This window comes from Heterodontus francisci, chromosome 1, assembly GCF_036365525.1.
Source record: "Heterodontus francisci isolate sHetFra1 chromosome 1, sHetFra1.hap1, whole genome shotgun sequence".
NCBI lineage: Eukaryota > Metazoa > Chordata > Chondrichthyes > Heterodontiformes > Heterodontidae > Heterodontus > Heterodontus francisci.
The window spans coordinates 135,383,846-135,409,583 of record NC_090371.1 but is presented as its reverse complement, the minus strand read 5'-3'; the positions used below and the strand labels follow the sequence as shown (position 1 = coordinate 135,409,583).

General features: G+C 47.1%; 1 protein-coding gene across 7 annotated transcripts in view; it reads left to right on the top strand.

Moving 5' to 3' along the window:
- Positions 1–25,738, top strand: part of LOC137372378 (LIM and calponin homology domains-containing protein 1-like) — a 503,856-nt gene that overhangs the window by 200,229 nt on the left and 277,889 nt on the right. For all 7 annotated transcript variants that reach the window (XM_068036287.1, XM_068036300.1, XM_068036294.1 and 4 more), the window contains exon 2: positions 1,031–1,101. In XM_068036287.1, the coding sequence (XP_067892388.1) occupies positions 1,031–1,101 (71 nt within the window). The remainder of the gene's footprint in view (positions 1–1,030; positions 1,102–25,738) is intronic.

Sequence of the window (25,738 nt, the reverse complement as noted above, 5' to 3'; positions counted from 1 at the left end):
TCAGCTGCATGAAGGCAAGGTGCTACTCTGGGAGGAATTGTAAACCATGTTCTGCAATCACTAAACCCTAGTGACTGATTTCTTTCTGTCACCGGAAGATGTCTGGCAATATGTTAGCCATCTCTCTTGGTCAAGGAGTGAGGTTTACAGGAGAACTGGTCAGCTCAGTGGGTTTCCCCTCAGCGTTCAAATCCAGCCCAGGCTGATTTGTTGAAAGCCTCCTTTATATGTTGGCTGTAAGGGTGCTAGTTTGCAAAATCTCAACCCAGTTCCTAATTGGCAACTCTAGCTCAGAGAGGTTGCAGGATGGCTATTTGGGGGGAAACAATTCCTGCCCAGCTGCAGTTGGTGGTGCCTTCTGAGCTTCGTGTTGGAGCAGAGGAGAGGTGGCTTTAATTTGGATCTAGTTGCATACCTGACTTGAGATGTTTGATGGTAACAGTCGATGACTGACCTGGGAAGAATTTCATTTGCCATCATTAATATCCCTTAAGAGCATTTTTTAAAGGATGGCATGTATGTGCCATGTTAAAGGAGAATTTGAAAAAATAATATAAAATATTTCAAATGAAAATCAGTAAAGGGTGAACCAGGATTTCACTTGTTTCACAAACTTTCAGGTTTGTATTTCTTATGTGTCTATCATCAAAAACAGTGGTACATTTGGTTAGAAACTCGTTGACAATTTGCAGGTCTTTTGCATGTTTCTCCTAATGATGTGTCAGGTTCAAAATTGCATTGACAAGCGAGAAGCATTATTATTCCAGAGGTGACACATCCCAACTGTAATGTGCACTATTTTTGCATTAAAACCATAATCTTTTAGGAAATAAGGCCCTTGTTAATTACAGATTGCCATTTGGATTTGTTTTATATGTATTAGGAATGGACAGATTATTCCTGTCAGAATATCCAGCCTGGGCTGGTAATGTGTGTTGTACTTCATGTTATTGTGATGTGCTTGTTAACATCCATAACACTGCATTTCATATTCACGTTCCGACTAATAGGTTTTCCTTTTTGTCTGCAGCAAGTAACGGGCAGAAGTTTTGGTGATAAGGACTTTCGAACAGGTTTGGAAAATGGAATCTTACTTTGCGAGTAAGTAATTGATGCTTCTTTTCCAATAAATTTGCAAAACAAGTCAACCAAATCGAGTAAGTGAGAAATACCATTCTGCTTGGGTGCCGAGACTGATTAAGCTGTTGGCTGCTTCTTTAAGTGGGGTCAGAGTTCTGTAATAATTGCATTGACAGCTGTTGCACAGTGTCTGAATTTTGTATATATATATATTAGTTCCAAAGATTTTACTATATGAAACAAATGTAGTTGCTAATGGCCTTCAGAGACTGAATTTTAAATAATTATATCCCTTTTCTGATTGAGTGGAAAGTTAAGCTTGGTGTGGTCGGTTACTGATAAGGATGATGTGCTTTCTTTGTGCCAAATAAGGTTCTAGCCAAAGGGTGCAGTAGCTCCATTTGTTAACCTTTAAAAAATAATATAGTAATGGTGGGCTGCATTTTACAGTTCCGCTGCTGACGTAAACAATGGCAGTCCGCCTGTGCGGACTGCACGTCACTGAGTCACCACGGTATTAAACGCGGCGGCTCATCTAAGCAGCCAGGGCGGACCACTCCCGCCTCCCCCCCCCCCCGATGACGTGGAAGGGGTGGGCAGTCCACCCCCAGCAATGGCATCAGCCACCTTTGCGCAGGAGCTGACGCAATTTTTAAAGGGCTTTGAGCCGTATATTGCAATTTAAAAATTTAAAGGAATACTGATGTGAAAAAATTAAATAAAGAGATAATGACCCTCTTCCACGGCCCCCTCATAAGCAAAGAAGTAATTACCTGCCCTCTTTCCCCCACTAAAACACTTACCCTGTGCTCCCGACCTTCCCCCCACAAAGTTCATCAACTTTAAACCTTACCCCTTCCCACCACCCCCTGGACCAATGAAATTACTCTGATGCCGCTCCCCAACTCCCCCCCCCCCCCCACACTGAGAAACTTAGCTGCTCCCCCCTCCCCACCAGTGGTCCGGACAGGAATCTGAAGGCGCAGGATTGCTGGCCACCGGCACCAATATCGCCCTGGAATAGACGGCGGGAGTGGGCAAGTAATAAATTCATTTATTTAACTAATTTTAAATATTTAAATGGGGCTCCCATTGCCGAGCGGTGGGGGTGGGGGTGGGGGTGTTGCCACGAGGTCTCATTGCCGCTGGCAATATCGGGTTGGGCTTCCATGCCGAAGGCATTTTCCGCCACTTCCCCCACCCCAGCCACGACCCCCGATGTTGCGGGTGGGGGGGGTGGGGGGGGTTGTAAAATTCAGCCCAGTGTCTTCAAGCACATGTCACCTTGTGTAAAATAACAGTTAGTTATGGAATTTACAGCCTAGGTTTTATTGTGTTCCATTATCCGTAACAAATAAACTATTGGTACTGAGAAAGGGCATATGGTCCCCTCTCACCCCCACTCCTCCCTCTGCCTGTATCATTGGCAGAAAGCTGCCTAAGGTTGGTAGTACCTGTAAAATAACAGTTGCAGTGATTCTGCACCTGGTGAGGAGCTATTATATATAACTGTGCCTTAATTCAAGCTCCATTTGTGCTAACAGTGTAAATACTGTTACTGCTGCACCAATTAGAACATTGTTCTGGTTGACCCTACTTACAGGATTGGTAAATGCAAATGTGTTTAAGTCTGGTCAACATGCAGGAAAAAAGTAATTATTCTGAAATCTCAGATTATTAACTAAGCCTGCAATTTCCTGACATCTGGTACATACATGAAGCAACAGAACCTCTGCCACAAACAGAGTCTGACCATGAGCCAATTGTTTCTTTTATTTTTCAGCATTATGTGAGCACAGATTTTGAACCAATAGTTTGTTTGATATATTTACAGAATTTGTCAACAGGTTCTGTTATCCCGATAATGAAATCAACTGTAATTTAAAGAATTAGTTGTTAACAAAAAACAACAAACTAATCTCTAACAGATTTGATACTTTATAGCCTTTTATATTCTTTGGGCCTCCTTATCTCGAGAGACAATGGATACGCGCCTGGAGGTGGTCAGTGGTTTGTGAAGCAGCGCCTGGAGTGGCTATAAAGGCCAATTCTGGAGTGACAGGCTCTTCCACAGGTGCTGCAGAGAAATTTGTTTGTTGGGGCTGTTGCACAGTTGGCTCTCCCCTTGCGCCTCTGTCTTTTTTCCTGCCAACTACTAAGTCTCTTCGACTTTTATACATCGGGCCAATTAATTTGTGTGTCAGCTGTGGATCAGTTGATAGCACTCTTGCCTCAGATTTGTAAGGTTTTGGGTTCAAGTCCCATTCCAGGAATTGAGCACAAAAATCAAGGCTGACACTCCAGTGTAGTTCTGAGGGAGTGCTGCACTAGTGGAGGTGCTGTCTTGTGGATGAGATGTTAAACCAAGGTCCCATCTGCCTGCTCTGACGGATGTAAAAAAATTCCATGGCATTATTTCAAAGAAGAGCAGGACAGTTATCCCCAGTGTCCTGGCCAGTATTTCTCCTTCAATCAACGTCACAGAAACAGATTATCTGGTTCCTATCACATTTCTGTTCGTGGGAGTTTGCTAAATACAAAATTGGCGACTGCATGTCCTGCATTACCACAGTGACTACATTTCAAAAGTACTTCATTGGCTGCAAAGCGCTTTGTGACGTCCAGAGGTTGTGAAAAGTGCTATACAAATGCAAGTCTTCCCTTTTTTCAATGCAAAAAATGCTTCTGTAAAGCTTTGTACTTTGCTTTTCTACAGCGGGCTAGAAGAATGTGTTGTTGACACAAGTTTGCAACCTCGTGATGCTTATTTTAAAAAGAATTTGGCCTGAATTCTCCTTGTCCCATTGGAGGATGGTCAGGGCAGGGCTTTCACATACCACCCCGGCCCTGCCATGTCCCCAGCCCGGTTTCCTGAGTTGATGATCAGTCTCCTAGTAGCAGACCTGCCAGCAGCAGGAACCCATCACTGTCCCTAAAGGAAACTCTGACAGTGCTGCAGAAACTCTGCTGCAGCAGCACCTGAAGAAGTGGAACATGTTAACGGGGTCACAAGAGCCCCTAAGATTGAACTGGCATTTTAGGCCCTGGTTCTCTTTCTCCAAAAGGGACATTAGAGAAACTTCGGCTGCTGCCCCAGGGATAACTGCCACCACCTACCCCCTCAACCCCTCAACCACCTCGAACAACCACTGGGGATGGCAGTAGTATATATGAAAGACAGGGAAATAACACATTGCATGGCTTTGAATCTCTGCTGTAATTTACTTGTGGTGAGCAGGGAAGGTGCAGCAAGTTTTTTTTTATTTGTTCATGGGATGTGAGCATCACTGGCTGGGCCAGCATTTAATTCCCATCCCTAATTGCCCTTGAGAAGGTGGTGGTGAGCTGCCTTCTTGAACAGCTGCAGCCCATGTGGGGTAGGTACACCAACAGTGCTGTTAGGAAGGGAGTTCCAGGATTTTCTCCCAGCAACAGTGAAGGAACGGCGATATAGTTCCAAGTCAGGATGTTGTGTGGCTTGGAGGGGAATTTGCAGGTGGTGGTGTTCCCATGCATCTGCTGCCCTGGTCCTTCTAGGTGGTAGAGGTCGCAGGTTTGGAAGGTGCTGTCTAAGGAGCCTTGGTGCATTGCATCTTGTAGATGGTACACACAGCTGCCACTGTGCGTCGGTGGTGGAGGGAGTGAATGTTTGTGGATGGGGTGCCAATCAAGCGGGCTGCTTTGTCCTGGATGGTGTCGAGCTTCTTGAGTGTTGTTGGAGCTGCACCCATCCAGGCAAGTGGAGAGTATTCCATCACACTCCTGACTTGTGCCTTGTAGATGGTGGACAGGTTTTGGGGAGTCAGGAGGTGAGTTACTCACCACAGGATTCCTAGCCTCTGACCTACTTTTTTAGCCACGGTATTTATATGGCTACTACAATTCAGTTTCTGGCCAATGGTAACCCCCAGGATGTTGATAGTGGGGGATTCAGCAATCATAATGCCATTGAATGTCAAGGGGAGATGATTAAATTCTCTCTTGTTGGAGATGGTCATTGCCCGGCATTTGTGTGGCACGACTGTTACTTGCCACTTATCTGCCTGCTTCAGTATCTGAGGAGTTGCAAAGGATGCTGAACATTGTGCAATCATCAGCGAACATCCCCACCTTTGACCTTATGATTGAAGGAAGGTCATTGATGAAGTAGCTGAAGATGGTTGGGTCTAGGAACTATCCTGAGGAACTCCTGCAGTGATGTCCTGGAGCTGAGATGATTGACCTCCAACAACCACAGCCATCTTCCTTTGCGCTAGGTCTGACTCCAACCAGCGGAGAGTTTTCCCCCTGATTCCCATTGACTTCAGTCTTGCTAGGGCTCCTTGATGCCATACTCGGTCAAATGCTGCCTTGATGTCAAGGGCGGTCACTCTCACCTCACCTCTTGATTTCAGCTGTTTTGACCATGTTTCAACCAAGGCTGTAATGAGGTCTGGAGCTGAGTGGCCCTGGCGGAACCCAAACTGAGCATCACTGAGCAGGTTATTGCTAAGCAAGTGCTGCTTGAAAGCACTATTGATGACACCTTCCATCACTTTACTGATGATTGAGAGTAGACTGATGGGGCAGTAATTGGCCGGGTTGGACTTGTCCTGCTTTTTGTGTACAGGACATACCTGGGCAATTTTCCAGATTGCCGGGTGGATGCCAGTGTTGTAGCTGTACTGGAACAGCTTGACTAGGGGTGCGGCATGTTCTGGAGCACAGGTCTTCAGTACTATTGCCGGAATGTTGTCAGGGCCCATAGCCTTTGCAGTATCCAGTGCATTCAGTTGTTCCTTGATATCACGTGGAGTGAATCGAATTGGCTGAAGCCAGGCATCTGTAATGCTGGGGACTTCAGGAGGAGGCCGAGATGGATCATCCACTCGGCACTTCTGGCTGAAGATTGTTGCAAATGCTTCAGCCTTATCTTTTGCACTGATGTGCTGGGCTTCCACCACCTCCAGTTAGTTGTTTAATTGTCCACCACCATTCACGACTGGATGTGACAGGACTACAGAGCTTAGATCTGATTCGTTGGTTGTGGGATCGCTTAGCTCTGTATATCGCATGCTGCGATCGTGACTATTCTGGCAGGGGTGTGGGGGAGGAACATGAAGTTCAGGGCAGCAGGTGGTGGTGCGTCTCTGTCCCAGTTTCCCAATTTTTCCACTGATATCTTGTCTGACTGGGACAGGATAGTGGAGGAAAATCCAGGCCTATATCTGGAACATATTAAAAGTCTTGTTTTTTCCAGTACTTCCTGTAAATGTTACAGTTCTGTCAAGCTTTTCAGTCACTCTTAATTGTAATCAAATTTATTAATATTATCTCCATACTTAATCTGATCTATCCAAATTTCTGTTACTTATCTCTGATTGGCTAATTTAACATGTGATTGACTCCCAGCCTTGGCTTTACTTTCTCAACAGTTCTGGCATATTGCTCGCATTAGTTTTGTCACTTCCATGGTAAAGATGCCCTACCTGAATAATTTGTGATATTGCATTCCATCGCCCATGTGACTAGCTTCTTTGATCTCCCAGATGTCCCGGACATGTCGAGCAACAACACCTCCTTTCCTGTCTATTCTGTCGCTCCTGAATAAACTATGGACTGGGCTTTTGGCCCCTGCCAGGGCGGAGATCGAAGGCAGGCAGGAGCTAAAAATCCCCCCGCTGACAGGTCTGCTGGTTCCACGGTGCCATCCCACCTCTGGGCCATTTTTGCAGAGGCAGGATTAGTGAGGTGCTGGGAGGGGGATGTGGTGGACTACCTGCCTGCATGTGGTGGGTAGCCGAAACGGCTCATTAAGAGCCAATTAAGGACAGTTAAAGCAGGCAGACTGGTATTTGCCAGTCAGTTTCCAGCTTCCCACAGGTGGCAGGGGCCAGTTTAGTTGCCTGGAGGCGGCCTTCTGGTGGCAGGCCAGGGATCCAGTGCTCCAGGCAGGCCTAGTGGCCCTCCCTGCCTGCCTGGGTTCAAGAGCAAGCACAGGCCACCCTGTAGAAGGGTTCCCCCTCCATAGATGTGGCCTGGCTCCAAAAGCCATTTTTACATTTAGATTTAAAGAAGTTGGAGCGAAGGCACCTCCATCTTGAAGCACCCTTTCTCTTACTTACATTCGATTGCAGCCCCCTGCTCCTTTCAAACTGGAATCTGATTGACCCTCTAGCTGTGAAAGCCCGCCTGCCAGCCTTAATTAGATAGCGAACTTGTCTCAGGCCAATTAAGGGGGCACTCCCTTGAAAATCACAATGAGTTTCTGTTTCACCCACACCCCCAACCAGCACCCACCCCTCCCCACCCCCACCCCCGACAGTGGGTTCGGCACCTGGAGACAGTCCAGACCTCTGTTTCCTGCCCCCCGAGGGAAAATCTTGCCCTGTATGTTGCACAAATTACCATCTTCTGGAGCCATTCCATTATTCCTACTTCGACATTATTGCTTCTGCTGCCACAACAGATTTAAGGAGATGGCCAGCTTGTTGTATGAAAGTATTAAAGGGGTAGGGAAAATGGAAAAGTAACTTAAATATAAGACATCAACTAGCTAAACATTGATTGCGAATACCCAATGGTTTGGATTCCAAGTGTGTAAATATAATGTTACTGTTACATGACCAGTACATCAAGAAACTTGAGAAAGGCAGAAATGTTGCCCCAAATTGATCCCCATGGAACCTCACAGTGAAGACTGGGGCCTGGCATATCAGGCTCTTGACCAAACTTGTGAGCATTCTGCTGGGAAACCTGTCAATGTATGGAGCCAAAAAAAAATCAACCAGTGAACAACTTTTCTTAGCATGCCTGAATCCTCAAATTGACTTGGAAATACAAATTGTAGGAACTTTCTTTTCTTACCCCCTGTTCCTGTAAAATCTGTCTTTTAGATTATAATTCCACCTATTTAAATTAGCATGAATATGATTGCCCCTGTTTGTAGTCAGTGGAATCATTACTACACTTGGGTAATAGTGAACAAGCAGGGACTCTTATGCTTCCATTCCACTGAGAATCAGGCACATACAAATGGATCACAGATCTGCACATAAAATGAATTACTCTCAGTGAAACTTTTCTGTAGAAAAAAAAGTACAGGAGTAGGCAGTTTAACCACTTGAGCCTGTTCTGCCATTCAACAAGCTGAACTGTATCTGAATTCCATTCACTTGCCTTGGCTCCATTTTATATAACATTGTCCAGCCCTTAGAGTCCTCGTAACATTCTGGTGAATCAGCGCTGAACTCCTTCCAAGGCCAATATATTCTTTCTGAGATGCAGTGCCCAGAACTGTACACAATACTCCAGATGTGGTCTATCCAGGGCTCCGTATAGCTGTAGGAAAACATCCTCCCCTTTATATTCCAGCCCTCTAGTTATAAAGGCTATCATTCCATTCACCTTTTTATTTATTTTAGTGATCTGTGTACAAGGACCCATAATTGTACTTGATGTGCTGTAACCTACAAGGCTAAGGACCTAGAGCCAGAAAATGGAATTAAGCTGGATGGTTCCTTGCTGGACAGTGTAGACACAATGGGCCAAATGGCCTCCTTCGTGCTGTAAATTTTTATGATTCTATGATCTCTTCTGACATCCACTGTTTATAACTTTTTACCACGTAAATAATACTCTGATCGATCCTTTTTTGGTCCAAAATGGATAGCATCTGCTTCCCTTTCTTCTTTGGTACAACTGGGGTCAAGCGACCCAGGGAGTAGACAGACAATTACCCTTCATAAATCTGTGTACTTCCTCTATGGTCAGGAATTTTAAAGAAGGACATCTACCTTTGCTGGCTGTAATGGGGATGAAATTATGTGATACAGACTCATCACCCACACATCTGCAGCTGTCTTATTTAAAGGAACGAGTACTTCTGAATCAGAGCTCGAGTTCCTGAATCCATCATCGGAACTCAGCTGAGATTCGTGCTTCAAAATTGGCATACACCCCAAAATACAATGTGATGAAAACACAGGTAGAATTGGATTGTGCTCACTAATGGGGAAATAGATAGCAGCAGTCGTAAGAAAATTAAGTCCTTAACATCAATTACAATGAATATCTGTGTATCTCGAGTATGTTTTACGTAAACAATGCTTTTAACTGTTACCTTTTTGTAGAAGTCAGATTCAATACATTGTTGTGTCTGAATAAATGTCTGCAGTGCACCATCTAAGGTGCTCTCCTGCTCTGTCAGTTCACAAATGCATGTTGCCTTTGAGCTAAAAAGTACTGCGCTGCGGATTAATTTTTCCAGAGTAAGAATTTACAGTCAACTTGAACTTTAATTGATGGAACCTTCTGGCTGAAATGTGAATCTTGCTTCAGAGCCACCTGACGGGCAAAAATCTTCTGCAGAACTGGTGCTGGATCAAAATTATGGGCGTCCTGCTGGCGAGAGGCTGTTACTGAACACAGAGCGCTGCTTATTCTGTTGTAGTCCTCAGGGACTATGTGTATGCTTTATGCTGAATGGATTCAGAGCTGTTAGATGATCTCTGCACCAACAAGAAACCACCAGAATTTAACACTTAAGCTGTCGATTTTCCAACCCTTCAGTAGCTTGTTTTTAGCTTTTAAAGTCAGAACTATGTTAAAGAAAAAATATCTTCGTTGTCTCACAAAAAATAATTTCAAGCTGAAATTCAGTTATCATCTATCTTAACTACTTTGAAAATTGAATGTGTTTTTGGAGGAATTACAGTGTTATTCATGACAGCATTTTCAGCACAGCTATCTGGAAATACTTTGAGGTTGCGTTTTATGCACATTGGATTTTTGAAGTACATTTAATATTTGCGAGCTGAAGCTTTTATGGGATAAGCAGGAAATATTTATCGTAGTAACAGCCTCCTGATTCATTTACCTTTAAAGGTTAAATGCTGAAAAGCTACTTGAACATTATAGTGCCTAAACCGAATTCTAGAATATCTGCTGCACAGTTTCTTTATGAGTAATTCACTGCCAACGAAGACTTAGAATACTGTTGTACCCATCACATGATGCCATGTGCTTTCAGGTCCCCCTGTCAGCTTTATTACTCATCCATCCTCATCACCCCACCTATTATTTCACTTAACATGCCCACCACATAACTGTAAGAAAGGTTAAAATCTAAACTATTTAGGGTGCAGCGTAATAAACATTTGATATTGCATTTCATTAGAATTCAGTCTCATAGGTCTGGTGAAATTCTCAAAATTCTTGAGCTTTGTCTTTATGGTTTACAATGCCATTAAATAACTTGCATTGAATTACAACTTTGTACCTCACTGCCAACTTTATATTTTCCTAGATTTAGTTGCAAATTGATTTTGTACGTTCTTAATAAGGATGCACTATTTGACATGATAATGAAGAAGAGGATATTTTATTCTTTGACAGGATAGTTTTTGAAAGCCAGCAATGGGTGACAATTGTTTCCAGTCAGTGTTCATTTTATTTGTTCTTTAGTTATTATCCCAGATAATGCTTTCGGGGTGTGATTGCAGGTGTTTGTCTGGGCTGGATTTAGTGAGGCCGTTTGAAGCGGGAATGGAGGCATGGTGGGGGCTGGAGAATAGCATTGGACGAGTCTGCCCATAAATCCGACGTTGTGACGCTGGTTCCAGATTTAATCAGTGGCTGGGTAGCACCAAGGTGGCGTTGCTGCCCCGACGTGATGGGCCTGCCATTTAAACTGCAGAACAGTTAGTTTTAGTACATTTGCGTGTAATTGAAAGTGATTCAATGGGGGACATGGGATTAGATGTTTGACGGACAGCTCGCACATGGCTTTGGATTCCAGGCTATTGAAAGCTGGCGGCACCAATGCGAGGTCTCAGTGCCGCAATGGGTAGGTAGCCATGACCAGCACTGCATTGGGGAAGGGGCAGAGCGGAGGCCACCATTGTCGAACTGCAGTGCTGTGCGATTTGCATGGGGTGGGCTTGGTCATGGGTGGTAATACTGGGTGGTCTGCAAGGAGGGGCTGGGTCTCGGGTGGCAGTACCGGGTGGTCTGCAAAGAGGGGCTGGGTCTCGGGTGGCAGTACCTGGTGGGCTGGGTCTTGTGTGGTCGACAAGGAGGGGCTGTGTCTTAAGTGGCCTGGATGTCAATGGAAGACAATCCTCACTCTCTTGCGCAGAGACTCCAGTTTTGCCATCCGCTATTGAGTGGCCGTCCTGGGTCCCCGTTGGTTCATGTACCTTCCGCTCAGCCGTGGAGAGGCTTATTGTTTGCGATGCCTCTGCCAATCTGTGATGTCTCCCTGCTCTTATGGGCCCTCTTGTCCTGCAAGTGGAAAGAGGGAGATAGTCATACTTTGCAGAAAGATCAACATGACAGTTCTCCTAGTGGTAGCCCCTCATCCCCTACTGGGGTATCCTATATATCTTTTGCTCCCGTCTGCTCTCAGGGGAGTTAATGGGGGTGAGCTGCGAACAAAGGTAGCCTGTGGCCAAGATGCAGCTGTGCATCTGTCCAGATGACGTGATGCTTAACCTCCTGTGCTGAATCGATCGTGCCCTGGTGAGGCTAGGGTGGTCGTTTGGGAGGAGGGGGGCGTCTTGAATCCCTGGGGTTGGGTTGGGAGGCGGGGGCAGCCCTCAATCGGGCACCCTGTACCCGATTGCCAGGCCTCCTCCAGGCAGCTATAGCTGGGCGGCCTTTCACATCCCCGGCACACCCGCTTGCCATGGGTAAAATACCCGTGGAGGCGGGCGAGGACCCATAAGTGGCCATTAAGTGGCCACTTAAGGGTCTTGATTGGCCTCGGGCGGTCGGGCCACTTCTCACCCACCTGCCCCACCACGCCCCCCGCCGGACCTCCGTAAACTTGGTCAGAGGCGGAATCGAGGTGGTTAGGCCTCCCGGAGCCTGCCGCTCAATTTTATGCCACACCCACGCCATCATCCGACCCGCTGGGGCGGCGTAAAATTCCGGCCATAATCTTGAAATTAGAGCTAGCCTGGTTAGGAGTGAAATCAGGAAGCACTTTTTCACTCAAAGGGTGATAGAAATTTGGAAGTTTCTCCCATGAAAGGCTGTGGATGCTGGGTGAATTGAAATTTTCAAGACTGAGAAAGATGGATTTTTGTTTGGTAAGGGTATCAACAGATATGTGGGACAAAGAATGGTAAATGGAATTGAGGTACAGATCAGCAGTGGTCTATTAAAATGGTGGAACAGGCTCGAGGGGCTGAATAACCCACTCATAGGGAGCAGGAATGTGAGGAACTGACAATCATTATGAGGGAGTCAATGGAGACTGGGAAGATATCAGTAGATTGAAAATAGGCCACTCTGGTGCCCAATTTAAAAAGGGCGACAAAATGGGCGCAGGCCATGTACATAATCAAAAAGGCTAATGGAATGTTAACCTTTACCTCTAAGGGATTGGAATTCAACAGTAAGAAAGTGATGCTTCAGTTGTACAGAGGCATCATCTGGAAACCTGTGTTCAGATTAAGGCACCAAACCTCAGGAAAGATATATGGGCCTTGGAGGTGGTACAGTGCAGATTCACCAGAATTATAGTGAGTTTATTGCGTTAAATTATGACGTGTTGCATAAACTTGGCCGGTGTTCCTTCGAGTTTGGAAGATTGAGGCGTGATCTAATCAAGGTGTTTCAAGCAATGAAGGGATTCAAAGGGTAGATACAGAGTAACTATTTCCTCTGGTAGGAAAATCCAGAGCAAATGGGCATAATCTTAAAATTATAGCTAAGCCATTTAAGAGTGAATCTATTCATGCAGAGGGTAATGGAAATCTGGAACTCTCTCTACAGAAGAGTGTGGATGTTGGATCAATTAAAATGTCCAATACTGACATCAATAGATTTTTGTTCCTATGTCCTCCCTAATTTTGACTTTTATTTCAAGCCAGCAGAAATTCTAATAACCATTTAAATGATTTTAAAACATCTTAAATCGCAAGATTTGTTTAACAAGTGAGATTAAACAGTGGAGAAGAATTAGATTAATCAACTTTAACAATAGCAGTTCATAGTTTAAGCATAAAAAGCCAGCATTGGTAGTACTGGATCTGAAAATACAGAAGTGAGTGACAGAATCACAGAATCATTACAGTGCAGAAGGAGGCCATTCGGCCCATCATGTCTGCACTGGCTCTCAGAAACAGCAGTTCCCTCAGTTCCATTCCCCTGCCTTCTCACCATAACCCTACACATTCTTCCTTTTCATATATGCTTAGATGCACAGGGCAAGGCTATAATACCTAATGAGTACTTTATATTGGTGTTTACTAAGGAAGAGGAATCTGACAAAATATCAGTCGAAGCAGAGAGAGTAGAGGCAATGGATAGGGTAAAATTTGAGAGGGAGGAGGTACTGGAAAGGCTGGCTGTGCCAGAGTGGATAAATCACCTGGTCTGGATGGCTTGATCCCAGGCTGCTAAAGGAAGTGGGGATTGAGATAGCGGAAGGGCTTGCCATCATCTTCCAATCTTCCTTAGATATGAGGGAGGTGCCAGAGGATTAGGGAGTGGCAAATGTGACACCCTTAAGAAAGGGTGTAAGGACAGTCCTAGCAACGACAGGCCAGTTAGTTTAATGTCAGTGGTGGGTAAGGTTTTAGAAACAATAATCAGGAAAAAAGTCAACAGGCACTTAGAGAGGTTGGAGTTAATTAAGGATAGCCAGCACGTATTTGTAAAAGGCAGATTATGCTTGACTAATCATTGAATTATAGAAAGTTAAAGGCACAGAAAGAGGCCGCTTGGCCCATCGTGTCTCTGCCGGCCGAAAAACGATCCACCTATTCCAATCCCACCTTCCAGCATTTGGTCCGTAGCTCTGCAGCTTAGGGCACTTGAGGTGCATATCCGGACTCCTTTTGAATGATTTGAGGGTCTCTGCCTCAACTACCCTTTCAGGCAGTGAGTTCCAGACCATCACCACCCTCTGGGTGAAAAAGCTTTACTTCATCTCCCATCTAATTTTTCTACCAATCACTTTAAATCTATGCCCCTCGTCACTGGCCTCTCTGCTAAGGTGAATAGACCCTTCACCTCCACTCGATCCAGGCCCCTCAAAGTTTTGTACGTCTCAATCAGATTTCCCCTCAGCCTTCTCTGTTCCAAGGAGAACAACCCCAGCCTATCCAATCTTTCCTCATAGCTGCACTTTTCCAGTCCTGGCAACATCCTCATAAATCTCCTCTGTACCCTCTCTAGTGCACTTACATCCTTTCTGTAATGAGGTGACCAGAACTGCACACAGTACTCAAGTTGTGGCCTAACCAATGAGTTATACAGTTCAAGCATAACCTCCCTGCTCTTGTATTCTATAGCCTGGCTAATAAAGGAAAGGATTCCATATGTCTTCTTAACCACCTTATCAACCTGTCCTGCTACCTTCAGGGATCTGTGGACATTCACTCCAAGGTCCCTCACTTCCTCTGCACTTCTCAGTATTTTCCCATTAATCGTGTATTCCTTTGCCTTGTTTGACCTCCCCGAATGCATCACCTCACACTTCTCCATGTTGAATCTAATTGAATTTTTTTGATGAAGTAACAGAGAAGTTTGATGACTGGAGGATGGTAGACAGTGGTGTTCCCCAAGAGTCAGTGCTAGGAGCATAGCTTTTTTTGTGATATATTAAACAAATTGATCCTGACAACGCAGCAGCTCGCTGACGTCATCAGAGTGCGCCACGCTGCGCACATGCGCAGCTACATCTTGCCAGGACTAAGTGGCGCATACGCGGGATGACGTCATCACACAGCGCCAACGTCATCACGTATCCGCGCTTGGTTCATCTTTGCGCCTGCGCTAAAGCGTTATTGGGTATCCAGCCCCCCACTCGGCTGGAGGAAGCGGCTGAATAGGAGACTTTGAGGCTGGAGCTCCCCCCCTCGGCAACTCGCTCCAGGCCTCGATGCTTCCTCCCCTCAGCTGCTCGCTCCAAACTTTGCTACTCCCCCCCACTCCCTTCCCCGATTGTTCCCCACTCGTGCAACCCCACTCTCTGGCTGCTCACTTCCCCCACCCCCCCTCTCCATCAGCTTGAGGCCGCACCACTTCCCTTCTCTTGGCCACTCACTCCGATGTCGTCCCTTCACCCCTTGCAGCCCGCCTTGCTTCTTCGAGCGGCGCGTGGAGACTGATCAAACGTGGGAGCGAGTGGCCGGGAGGAAGGAAGCGGTGCAGCCTCGAGCTAGCGGCTGGAGAGGGAGGCGGGGGAAGCGAGCAGCCAGAGAGCGGGGTTGTGCAAGCAGGGAACAATTGGGGAGGGGAATGCGGGGAGCAGCAAGGTCTGGAGCGAGCGGCTGATGGGGGGAAGCGAGTTGCCGAGGGGGGAGAGTGGCCAGTGAGTCGGGAGCTAGAAGCTGCATTCGGGTGAAATCAGTCCTTCCCAGTTATATAAACGAATCACAATAACGAATTGGCAGCACATTTTATACTTTGCCCGAGTATTCATTTCCATTGATCGGGGTGCCAATTTACTATCTTCCAGTGGAAATCCAATCATGAAATTCCTTTTGTATTTAATAGGATTACTGGAATATTAAATGGGTCTGAGGATTACAGTTAGTATCCTATAACTACATAATAGCATATTACTGGGCTTCCATCCAACTTAATGTATTTTATTATTTTTATTTAGAGATACAGCACTGAAACAAGCCCTTCAGCCCACCGAGTCTGTGCCGACCATCAACCACCCATTTATACTAATCCTACATTAATCCCATATTCCTACCACATCCCCACATTCCCTCAATTCCCCTACCTACACTAGGGGCAATTTACAATGGCCAATTTACCTATCAACCTGCAAGTCTTTGGCTGTGGGAGGAAACCAGAGCACCTGGCGAAAACCCACACAGTCACAGGGAGAACGTGCAAACTCCGCACAGGCAGTACCCAGAATTGAACCCAGGTCGCTGGAGCTGTGAGTGCTAACCACTGCGCCACTGTGCTGCCCAAATGTAAGGTTAATTTGCCAGAACAATCTAGCCATAAGCATTTCCTGTGATAAATTGAGCAGCGCCATCTTTAATCCTGGCAGCTGCCTGAACGTTACAGATACTGATGCTCCAGTTGAAAAACCTGCAATTGCGGATGTGCAAGTACTGCGCCACCTAGTGGCTGTGTTGTCTGCAAATGCAGCCATATATAAATGACTTGGATCTTGGAATACAGAGTAGAATTTCAAAACTTGCTGATGATATCAAACTTGAAGGAGTGGTAAACAGTGAGGATGATACAAATCATCTGCAACAGGACATAGACAGGCTAGCAGAATGGCAGACAAGTGGCAGATAGAATTTAATAGTGAAAAAAGTGAGGTGATGCATTTTGGCAGATTGGATAGGATGAGGTAATATGGACTTAGTGGCGCATTTCTAAAGAGCGTGCAGGAACAGAGGGGCCTGGGGGTGCATGTGCATCGATCGTTGAAGGTTGCAGGACATATTGAGAGAGTGGTTAGCAAAGCATATGGGATCTTGGGCTTCATAAATAGAGGTATTGAGTACAAAAGCAGGGAAATTGAGCTGAATCTTTATAAAGCTCTAGTTAGGCCCCAACTGGAGTATTGCATCCTGTTCTGCTCACCACACTTTAGGAAGGAAGTGAGGGTCCTTGAAAGGGCAGAGAGGAGAATTACCAGAATGGTTCCAGGAATGGGGGATTTTAGTTACAAGATTAGGTTGGAAAAGCTGGGGTTGTTCTCCCTGGAGCAAAGGAGATTGAAGGGAGATTTGATGGAGGTGTACAAGGTTATGGCAGGCTTGGTTAAGTTAGACAAGGAAAAACTGTTCCCATTAGCTGTTGCTGCAGGGTTTTAGGCAAGAACTGCAGGGGGAATATGAGGAAGAACTTTATTTGTGCAGTGAGTGGTAATGGCCTGAAACTCGCTGGCCACGAGGGTGGTGGAAGCAAAGACAATCCATGATTTCAAAAGGATGTTGGATGGGCACTTAAAGGTGTGACGGAAACCACACCTGCCAAAATGAGACATATTAATTTTGTCATATGGAACATTATTATTTTAACATTTGCTGGACATTGAAATAACTTGTTTAAAAAGACAACAGAACAGTGGCTGAAAACATGGCTGCACATTTACATTGTAAAGGACAGTTGCATGGAGAGACAGTAGGAGTACTCCCTGATCCAATTAACCAGATGGGTTGTTTTGTCAATAATCAAGAGACATTGAGGGTCATTGAATGTGTAAGAGCCACTGAGAGTGTCTGGTAAGCTGTGAGGAATTCACAAACCTCACAGGCGAAGCTGTCTCAAGAAAAAAGCTAGTCACATGACTAACCAGTTGGCCAACCTGGAGTTAATTGAATTGTGCTCACAGAACAGTTTTTGGAAGAGACTGCAATTGAACTTCAAGAAGAGAGCACTCCCTCTCTCTGTCTCTCACTCTCTCTCACGTAAAGTTCCAGGTACCCACAGAAGTAACTCAAGCCTCAAGACAGAAGACTCCTGCAGCCTTCTGGTACCAGCTAAACAAGTTCGTAAGTGTGCACTGGGCCCCAATGAGAACTGCAAGACTTATCTTCAATCAAAGTCTTATATCCAACCCAGAGCCAGTAACTGAATTCCATCTATTACTTAAAACCTTTTCCGCTTAATTCTTTCTCTTCCTCTGTCTCTATTTGTGTGTGTGTTTATTGCGCATGCATGCTAGCGAGGTCGTGTCGCATATTCTTAGTAGTTTTAACTGAGTTATTGTTTTAAGGTTAATAAACTTACACCTTACTTGTTTAAATCTGAGAAAACCTGTCTGGTTGATTTCTTTGCAATTTCAATTGGAGAGCAGTGAGCAAGGACTCACTGAGGGGGAGCTAAAAACACGGTGTTTTAAAAATTAAACCCTGTTACGGCCAAATGAGGAAAAGGCTGAGAGGGGAGCCCTGGATCCCTGCCTCACATAGTCATAACAAAGGAAATAAACTTGTAGGGCTACTGGGATAGAGCAGAGGAGTGGGACTGACTGGACTGCTCCACGAAGAGCTGGCATAGACTCGATGGACCAAATGGTCTCCTTCTATGCTTTATGTGACTCTCTATGATTCTATAACTGTAAGTATTTTTAAAAAATATTACTTATGTTGATAATAACTCTTTAAAGGAGAAATTTAATTGTGGTCTGAAATCCTATTTATGCTTCAGTATTATGTATTTAGGTATAATAAATCTCTTACAATCTTAGCTTCTTATATCCTAGATTTTCTCCTATTATGGTAATCACTAAACCAGAGAATTGTAATGGATTGTCAAAAATTGGTTAACAGCAGCAGTGATTCTTTATAAATTGGATGGAGGTGGAATTTTAACATGGGTGAGTGGGTGGGGTAGGCTGTGGTTGAGGGGGACTGTTAAATGGGCAAAGATTCTGATCAGGAATCCATGCATCGGGAAGCCGGCTCCAACCCACGACTTCCAGATTTACTGAGGTGGTGCCAGGGCTGAAAGGCATGGATTTAACCTGCTTTGCAGTGTTATATTGTGGCCAAGCAAGTTCCCAGCTGTAGAGTGGTGAGTGCCTTCGCAGCACTCCACCTGGGCCAGGTGGAGCAGGACTGCTTCCTCCTGGACCCCCAGCTTCCCCAACATCAGACGCCGCTGCCCCCCCTCCCGCCCCATACAAACCCATTCCCAGGATCAGACCCTCTCTTTGAGATCTGACACACTCCCCCTCAGGTCAGGGATTGGACCTTCCAGAATTGCCCCCCCTGTCAAGTGTCGGTCAACACCCATGGGATCAGAACCCCCTTTGGGATCAGTGGCCCCCACCAACCACCATCCTATCATCTTCCCCTCCCACTCTCCACCAGGTCAGGGATTACACCTACCTGCTCCTGCGGTCTCCTCTGGAGTGCTCCCTGCCCGGCTGGATGCCAAGCCTGTCAATCAGACTGGCTTCTGGGCGGGGACCTGTCAGGGCCTGAAGATACCCAGACTTCCGGGTTTCCCATGTGTTACCTGTCCCCAGGCACCAGCACCCACATCCCACCCTCCAGCTCCCAGCCGCCGATGATCTTAGTTCCAGGAAAGAAGCCAGATTTAATGTTATTCTGGAGCCAATAATTTTCTTTCCTTTTCAAAAAAAAATTGTGATGTTGATGTTTATGGAACAAACAGCGACTCTGCCACACATTATTTGCCATAATAAAACTCCTTACTATATGGAATTACTGAAAATTCAATTTTGGATGTTAGTGCCTCTGCTTTCAAACAGAATGCTGTCCAGTACAACTGATCTTATAACGATATTATTGTGGGTTCTGTGACTGAGAAACAAAGGGCCCGATGTCACAAAAGGACACAGCAATGATCAATAACATTGTTCTTCTGTAAACACAGAGCACTGTGTGATTTAGTGCTGTCATGCTGATAGTGAAATATCTTTGAAGCCAGGCACTTTAAAAACATGTGGGATTATTTTCTGACTCCCACCCACTTACCAAGATTAGGGGACAAACTCGGCATAATCTTCTGACCATCTAACTTAGTGGTCAGGATATTTCATGTAACATCTTGTTGAATTTCCAGGCTGGCAGTCGTGAATCCCCACCAGCGAGGCAAAGTTTGCAAATTATCCCATGAAATAGATTTAATGTGAAATATTTTGATAGGAACAACATTTGCATTTCTACAACACTCCTCATTTACAGAAGGATGCCTCAGAACATTTTATAGGGGGAACAACAAGTGGATGGGAAAATGGGAAAGTTGCTGGTTTTTCAGAGCTGGGAGAGAGGTGGTGAGGTGGAAGAATTTCAATACAGGGTTCCAAAGAGCAGGAACATAATGGCTGAAAGACCATCCACCATTGGAGCACAGGGGGCTGGGTGTTACCAGATCTTTGGGGATGGGCTGGGAGGTGGGAAAGTTGGCAAAATGGCACGGGAAGGCAGCTGTTGGTGTGCCCATCATCTTCTTGCTGCCCGGTGCCCAACTGTGCCAAAGTGGCCAATTAAGGGCCTCTCCCCACTGCTGCTGGCATTTGCCAATGCTTGGGGATGCCCTCTGCCACGTGGGGAGACCATGAGGTGGTGGTCTCCCAGTAGGTTCCGGTGTGGGGGTGGGCCTCCTTTTCGGGCACTGTTTGGCCCACAGGGGGACCCTCTCTGGCAGCAATGGCTGCCCCCACGGCAAAGCCGCCACCTACCCTCAGTGACCCTGTTGTTATGTGGGGTTTAATTTTGATATCTGATTTAATTCTGAGCAATGCAGATATCACACAGTGTTAAATAACCAACTGGTTTACTTAAAGCACATTAACTATATTAAAATCTTACAGCTACAACACAAGTCTTTATAGCTGTGTGTTCAGAGGCAGATCCAAGCTGTGTGTCTCGTAGCAGGCCGTGTGTCTGTGTTAGCTTCAAAACGTCTATGAGACAGATCCAAGCTGGGTGTCTGTTCCGGAAGCTTCTCCAGTCTCTGGTTCACTACTGCACTCTAGCTGCACCCAGAGGAGCTTCAGCACAAACACTACAACCTCCCCAACCCCTACCCACAACCTTGCCAGGGCCTGCCTGACTGGCCCCAGCACGCCAGACCCCAGTTACCTGCCTTTGAGGGCGTACGGCCATCAATGTGCTCTCATCCCACAGGTGCAGCCCAAGCAGTGGCCACTGCTCGGTGGTGGTGCTGAGCTCCTGGCCTTCTGATTAATGGGGACGACAGTCCCGGAGGCAAACGCCTAATTGACCGCTGCCGACAAAAAGTGGCCCTGGGTCCCGCTGACTGGTGAGGCAGGTTCACCCCCGCCCCCGCCACCCTGGCTGACCTTCCATCTTCCACCGTCCATAAACGTAAGCTTATCCAAACCTCTGCTGAGCCATCATAACTTGCATCCATCACTTCTGTGCACATTGGCCTACATTAGTTGTGCAAAGTCTCTATTTTAAAATCTCATGCTTGTTTTCAGGTCCATCCATGGCCTCATACTTCCCTATGACTGTAACCTCCTCCAGCCCTGCAACCCTCCAAATATCTGTGCTCCTCCTATTCTGCCCTCTTGTGCATCTCTGATTTTAATCGCTCCGCCATTGGTGGCTGTTCCTTCAGTTGCCTAGGCCCTAAGCTCTGGAATTCTCCCCCTTAGGGCTGAATTTTATTGGGTGCCTCTGTCTGCGGCGGCGCCCTTTGAACTCTGCGGTGTGCCCGCATTTGCCAGCCGCCGCCAAAACCCCATGATATTAATCGCGGGGGCTCATTAGAATCATGGCACAGATCCGCCCTCCCCATATTACGCAGGGTGAGGCGGGACATTTGGCGCAGTGAGAGAGTCTTCGACAGCTGAGCAGCAGGTGCTGGGACTCTATTTTAAGCGCTCCAGCACCAGCTTCCTGACAGCTGTCAAAGAAATACCTGACTGCTGAAGACGGGGGCTGCTGTCAATCTGGCAGCAAAGCAGAAAGTGTTGCAGAAATCCAGCAGGTCAGGCAGCATCTGTGGAGAGAGAAGCAGAGTTAACTTGTTCAAGTTCACAGACCTGACAGTTAACTCTGCTTCTCTCTCCACAAATGCTGCCTGACCTGCTGAGTTACCCCAGCACTTTCCGCTTTGCTGCCACATATTTACCCTGCTGTGTCCCAGTGTCCTGTGAATTCGCGATCCTCTTCTCCCACTCAAGTGTAACATTCCTTCTTGTAGGCGTGCTGCACCTGGGTGAATAATCTTAATTTTGCACATTCCAGGACGTAAGACTTAAATAGACCATTAAATGTATTACAGAGGTTTAGAGAGAACACACTGACACAAATGGGAATACAAGGGTATCACAGTAATGTAAATACGTCTTTCACTAATGTTCCTCACCAACGTGTGTGTCCATTTCTCTGTGGGAATGATGTGTGCCAGCATGTAGCGCCAATGTCACATCCCTTTGCACCGTTGGCCCTTCAGGAGAGCCAACGTATGCAATAACAGCATTGCCATGCCACCGTCACTCATGAGTGTCTCCATGGACTCAGAGACATGGACATTGGCTCAGTCAGCTGCTGCCTGTAATGGTTTACACAGCGATGCTGCATATGTGGACTGGTGCACAGCAGGTGAGTGAGGGTGATGTGTGGCTTGCAGAGCTCAGGTCAGTTCCTATGGAGCAGACAGTCTTTATCTGATAAGCTACTGCCATACATCCCTAGCTCACTGCTAGCCTGGGTGCCATCTGACCTCCCATGTGTCTTTCATGTTGTAGGTCCTCAGCATCCTCATAGTCCGAGGAGGAATCCTGTCGACATCTGTCCTCATCATGCCAGGCCTGGCCCCTATTGGGTGCGTTGTTGTGTAGAGCAGCAAAGAAAGGAGCTGGCCTTTTCGGCCCACAGTACAGGGCATCATCCTATCCATACAGGTATTGGAGGCGCTCTTTCAGCATGCCGATCTCCTGCTCAATGGTGGCTCATGTAGCTCAGTGACTGGCGTTCTATCTCTCCTCTGCAGCAGTGGTGGAGTCTCTCACTGGTGTCGGGAGCCATGTCTGCAAAGGATAGCCCTTATCTCCAAGAAGCCACCCCTCCATCTGAGCCAGTTCAGTGAACAGTGGTGGCAGCCGGGACTGGCGCAAGACCCAGGTGTCATGGCAGCTGGCTGAGAAGCGGTCACACATTCGCTGCAAGCAGCCGCGGTGTTTACATACCAGCTTCACCTAGTTTGAGGGGGCACCATTAATGGTGACGTCTGCAGGTGGTAGCCTGCCAGGAGGCCTAATGGCCACATGAGAACAGTCTATGAACATTATAACCTATGGTTCTTCGGCAATGGTGCCAGAACCACTGGTCCTCTGGGCCTGGCTGTGAGAGTCTGTCCTGAAGTGGACATCCTCACTGGCCTCCGGTGCAGGGCATTAGTGACCTCCCTGATGCAGCTGTGCACTGCTGACTCTGTGACCCCACAAAGGTCTCTGGTGGGTCGCTGAAAAGCTGCAGAGGCGTCAGGCTTGAGAACCGGTGCCACTATGAGGAACAAAGGCATGGGATGTCCACCGGAGCCCATGGGCTGCAGGTCATCCTTAAGCAGAGCACAGAGACGTGTCACCCTCCCTCTCTATATGCGCAATCGCCTCTGACACTGGTGCTCTGACATCCGATGACATGTCATGTGAGGCCTATAGATGCACGGCAACCGTAATGGCAGGCTCCCCTTGGGGGATGCTGCTCACGACCAGGGGCCTTTATGTGGATCGCACCTACCTGTTGGTATTGCCTCTGGCACATACAGATCCTCACGTGCAGAGGATCACACAATGTAGGATGAGTCATATCTATCTCCATGTGATAAATAAAGTTGAACTCTGCATGTATTCAAAGGTTCCTAACAGGGCATGGATTGGTGTTGATGGGTACATCAGCTGCTTTCCTGGATCACTATGTGGCGTGCCATGGCATTGCCCATCTGGGCCAACACTCAGAGTGGCACAGCATGACCACATCAAGATCCTACCAGCTGAATTGATTGCCCCCACCATCCATAAAACCTTAATGTTCCTGCCCTTTCTGGCACCGTCCCAACACACAGGGTGCCTAGTGTGCCATTGCCCCCTCACAAACACAGAGCGTACACTGTTAATGGTGGGATGGTTCATGGTACCTCCTTTCACGCCAGCAGTTTCCCTCCTGTAATCCCAGACCTCCTCCCTTTAAGAATGCAGAGTTAGACCCCTGCGTATCCCTACTTTAAGAACGCAGAGTTAGACCTCAGTGTATTTCCCCCTCCCACCTCCCTTTAAGAATGCAGAGTTAGACCCCTGCGTATCCCTACTTTAAGAACGCAGAGTTAGACCTCAGTGTATCCCCCTCCCTCCTCCCTTTAAGAATGCAGACCTAGACCCCTGTGTATCCCCCTCCCTCCTCCCTTTAAGAATGCAGAGTTAGACCCCTGTGTATCCCCTCCCTCCCCCCTTTAAGAATGCAGACTTAGACCCCTGTGTATCCCCCTCCCTCCTCCCTTTAAGAATGCAGAGTTAGACCCCTGTGTATCCCCTCCCTCCTCCCTTTAAGAATGCAGAGTTAGACCCCTGTGTATCCCCCTCCCTCCTCCCTTTAAGAATGCAGAGTTAGACCTCTGTGTATCTCCCCCTCCCTCCTCCCTTTAAGAATGCAGAGTTTGACCCCTGTGTATCCCCCTCCTCCTCCCTTTAAGAATGCATAGTTAGACCCCTTTGTATCCCCCCTTTAAGAATGCAGAGTTAGACCTCTGTGTATCCCCCACTTTAAGAATGCAGACCTAGACCCCTGTGTATCCCCCTCCCTCCTCCCTTTAAGAATGCAGAGTTAGACCCCTGTGTATCCCCTCCCTCCCCCCTTTAAGAATGCAGACTTAGACCCCTGTGTATCCCCCTCCCTCCTCCCTTTAAGAATGCAGAGTTAGACCCCTGTGTATCCCCCCTTTAAGAATGCAGAGTTAGACCTCTGTGTATCTCCCCCTCCCTCCTCCCTTTAAGAATGCAGAGTTTGACCCCTGTGTATCCCCCTCCCTCCTCCCTTTAAGAATGCAGAGTTAGACCCCTGTGTATCCTCCTCCCTCCTCCCTTTAGGAATGAAGAGTTTGACCCCTGTGTATCCCCCCCCTTTAAGAATGCAGATTTAGACCCCTGCGTATCCTCCCTTTAAGAATGCAGAGTTAGACCCCTGCGTATCCTCCCTTTAAGAATGCAGAGTTAGACCCCTGCGTATCCCCGTCCCTCCTCCCTTTAAGAATGCAGAGTTAGACCTCTGTGTATCTCCCCCTCCCTCCTCCCTTTAAGAATGCAGAGTTTGACCTCTGTGTATCTCCCCCTCCCTCCTCCCTTTAAGAATGCAGAGTTAGACCTCTGTGTATCTCCCCCTCCCTCCTCCCTTTAAGAATGCAGAGTTTGACCTCTGTGTATCTCCCCCTCCCTCCTCCCTTTAAGAATGCAGAGTTAGACCTCTGTGTATCTCCCCCTCCCTCCTCCCTTTAAGAATGCAGAGTTAGACCTCTGTGTATCTCCCCCTCCCTCCTCCCTTTAAGAATACAGAGTTTGACCTCTGTGTATCTCCCCCTCCCTCCTCCCTTTAAGAATGCAGAGTTAGACCTCTGTGTATCTCCCCCTCCCTCCTCCCTTTAAGAATGCAGAGTTAGACCTCTGTGTATCTCCCCCTCCCTCCTTCCTTTAAGAATGCAGAGTTAGACCCCTGCATATCCCCCCCTTTAAGAATGCAGAGTTAGACCTCTGTGTAACCCCCCCTCCCTCCTTCCTTTAAGAATGCAGAGTTAGACCTCTGTGTAACCCCCCCTCCCTCCTTCCTTTAAGAATGCAGAGTTAGACCCCTGCATATCCCCCCCTTTAAGAATGCAGAGTTAGACCCCTGTGTATCTCCCCCTCCCTCCTCCCTTTAAGAATGCAGCGTTAGACCCCTGCGTATGCCCCCCTTTAAGAATGCAGAGTTAGACCTCTGTGTATCCCCCCCCTCCCTCCTTCCTTTCGTAATGCAGAGTGAGGACCCGCCGGCTTTTCAGATTGTGAACGGGATGGTGTCGATGGAGAGGCGGCGGGCTGTGTTATCAGCATAGGTAAGTAAGCATTCCCATATGCTAATTGTGGTGCCGCCGCTATGCGGCAGGGGGGCTGCACCAAGGTCCCGCCGCCGGTAAAATGTTGTGGGCCGTCTCTACATTTTACCGGCCCTCGCGCCATGACCCGCAGTGTCGAGGTGCCAGTAAAATT